The following is a 1,716-nucleotide window of genomic DNA, read 5'->3' on the forward strand; positions in this document are numbered from 1 at the left end:
TGCACATGTGGCCAGAATGTGGCATGGTGGCAGGCCACGTCTGGGGCTGCTCCGGGCCAGGTGACTGGTGAGTGGGGTCCCGGCCACCCCACCCCTCGCCTGCCCACCCCTGTGGTCTTGTCCTGCTGGTGACCCCGGGCCAGAGGACTGTCCACCCATCCGACAGGCTAGGGGGCTCCCAAGGTCCCATTGCCTTCGCGCCAGAAGGTGGAGGAGGGAGCCAGGGCCACAGAGGCCAAGGAAGGTGGGAGGCTGGCAGCAAGCTGGGGCCCCAGTGCCCCCCGGTGCGTGCCCAGACCGGGCACCGGCCCTGCCGCCCTCCACACTGCCCTGGCACGGCTCATGCTCTCCTGCTCCTCTTGGTTGAAGCCCTTGTTTCACTTTATTTAAACCAGGATCTCTCTTGGGCCACATCCAGGTATGTGTTCCGGGGCTGGGCGGGCAGGCACACGTGTGTCTCAGCGCCACGCACACGTGTGTGAGCTCAGCCGGCACACGCGTACACGCGCACCTTACCATACCAGCTCTCACCAGGCTGCCCATCAGAGGCACAGCAGACTTTAGGCAGAAAGGTGCACCACCCCTCAGCACAGGTACAGCCCCGTGGGCCGGGGTGCCACACCCCCCTCCACAGCGGGGCCCGGGCACCTGCATGCTCTCAAAGCGCCTGGGTGCTCCTGGCACCAGCGGAGAACCACGCGTGCCTGGGGTGTGTTTGCAGCTTCCTCCCAGCCGACGCTTGGCAGCAGTGGTTGTTTGAAGGCTGCTCCCAGAGGAGGCCGTCTGGGCCATGGGCTGGTGGGGACGTGGGCCTGGAGAGGGTGGGACAGGGCAGGGCACGCCACCCCGAGCCTGGTTCCTCAAGGTGGGGACCAGAGCTGTGGCCATGGGGGCCTGGTACCCCCTGGTGTTTGCCCCGGGGTGTCCAGCAAGAGGGGCGTCGGGAGCAGCTGAGAGCCAAGGCCCCACTCGGGGCCTGCACCCCCGACAGGAGCCCTCCGGGGGTCCCAGACCGAGAGCAGGGCGGTACGATTCCAGCCCCTTTGGTTTGACATTACAAATCCTGAAGGCACCTTGGCCAATGGGGAAAGATGCTGTCACCAGCCGGGGCCAGTGGGGACTTTCTGAGTTACCAGCCCAGGTCCCGTTGCCCGGAAGAGCTGGGCCGTCCCCCACGGGCTCCCGCTGCTGCCCTGCACGCTCTGATGCCCACGCCAGGCGAGCGTCCTGGCTGCACGCTCCAGGAAGGGGCGTCCTCTGCATATAGATGTGGGCACATAGCCGCCTGCTCTCTGGGGCACCCTAGGGCCCGCGGGCACCCAGGCTGCTGGGGCCGCCTCCACAGGGCTGGGAGTCCCTGCCTGACCCCGCTTGTCTGTGCTTCCACAGGCCCCTCAGGGAGCCGGGCAGGACAAGACCGGAGACTAGCACTGAGGTGACCCCAATAATTTTATTATAAAGACAAACAAGACTTCCACTTGGCGGCTGCAGCCCCCGCTTGGAGGCCGTGAGCACCTGTCACAGAGACCTGTCCTGTTTTGCCTGACTGGAGGCCAGAACCAGGGCAAGGGCCCCTGTCCTGCCTGAGGCACCGAGGGGAGGGCCCAGGGGGGGTGCTCTCTGGCCACGCTGACCCACCAGGCCAGGAGGCCGCCCGCCTGTACCCTCCGCCCCCCAGGCGGTCTCCCAGCCCTCAGACCACGCTCTCCTCCAGCC

General features: G+C 66.8%; 2 protein-coding genes across 2 annotated transcripts in view; one reads left to right on the forward strand and one right to left on the reverse strand.

Annotated features, from left to right (window-relative positions):
• Nucleotides 1-1,716, forward strand: part of PC (pyruvate carboxylase) — a 103,754-nt gene that overhangs the window by 90,356 nt on the left and 11,682 nt on the right. The gene's annotated exons all lie outside the window — the stretch shown is intronic.
• Nucleotides 485-1,716, reverse strand: part of LRFN4 (leucine rich repeat and fibronectin type III domain containing 4) — a 3,693-nt gene continuing 2,461 nt past the window's right edge. The window contains 2 exon segments of the mRNA XM_010837799.1: nt 485-535; nt 598-1,257. Of these exon segments, the coding sequence (XP_010836101.1) occupies nt 485-535; nt 598-1,257 (711 nt within the window).

This window comes from Bison bison, unplaced genomic scaffold, assembly GCF_000754665.1.
Source record: "Bison bison bison isolate TAMUID 2011002044 unplaced genomic scaffold, Bison_UMD1.0 scf7180017864080, whole genome shotgun sequence".
NCBI classification, from domain to species: domain Eukaryota; kingdom Metazoa; phylum Chordata; class Mammalia; order Artiodactyla; family Bovidae; genus Bison; species Bison bison.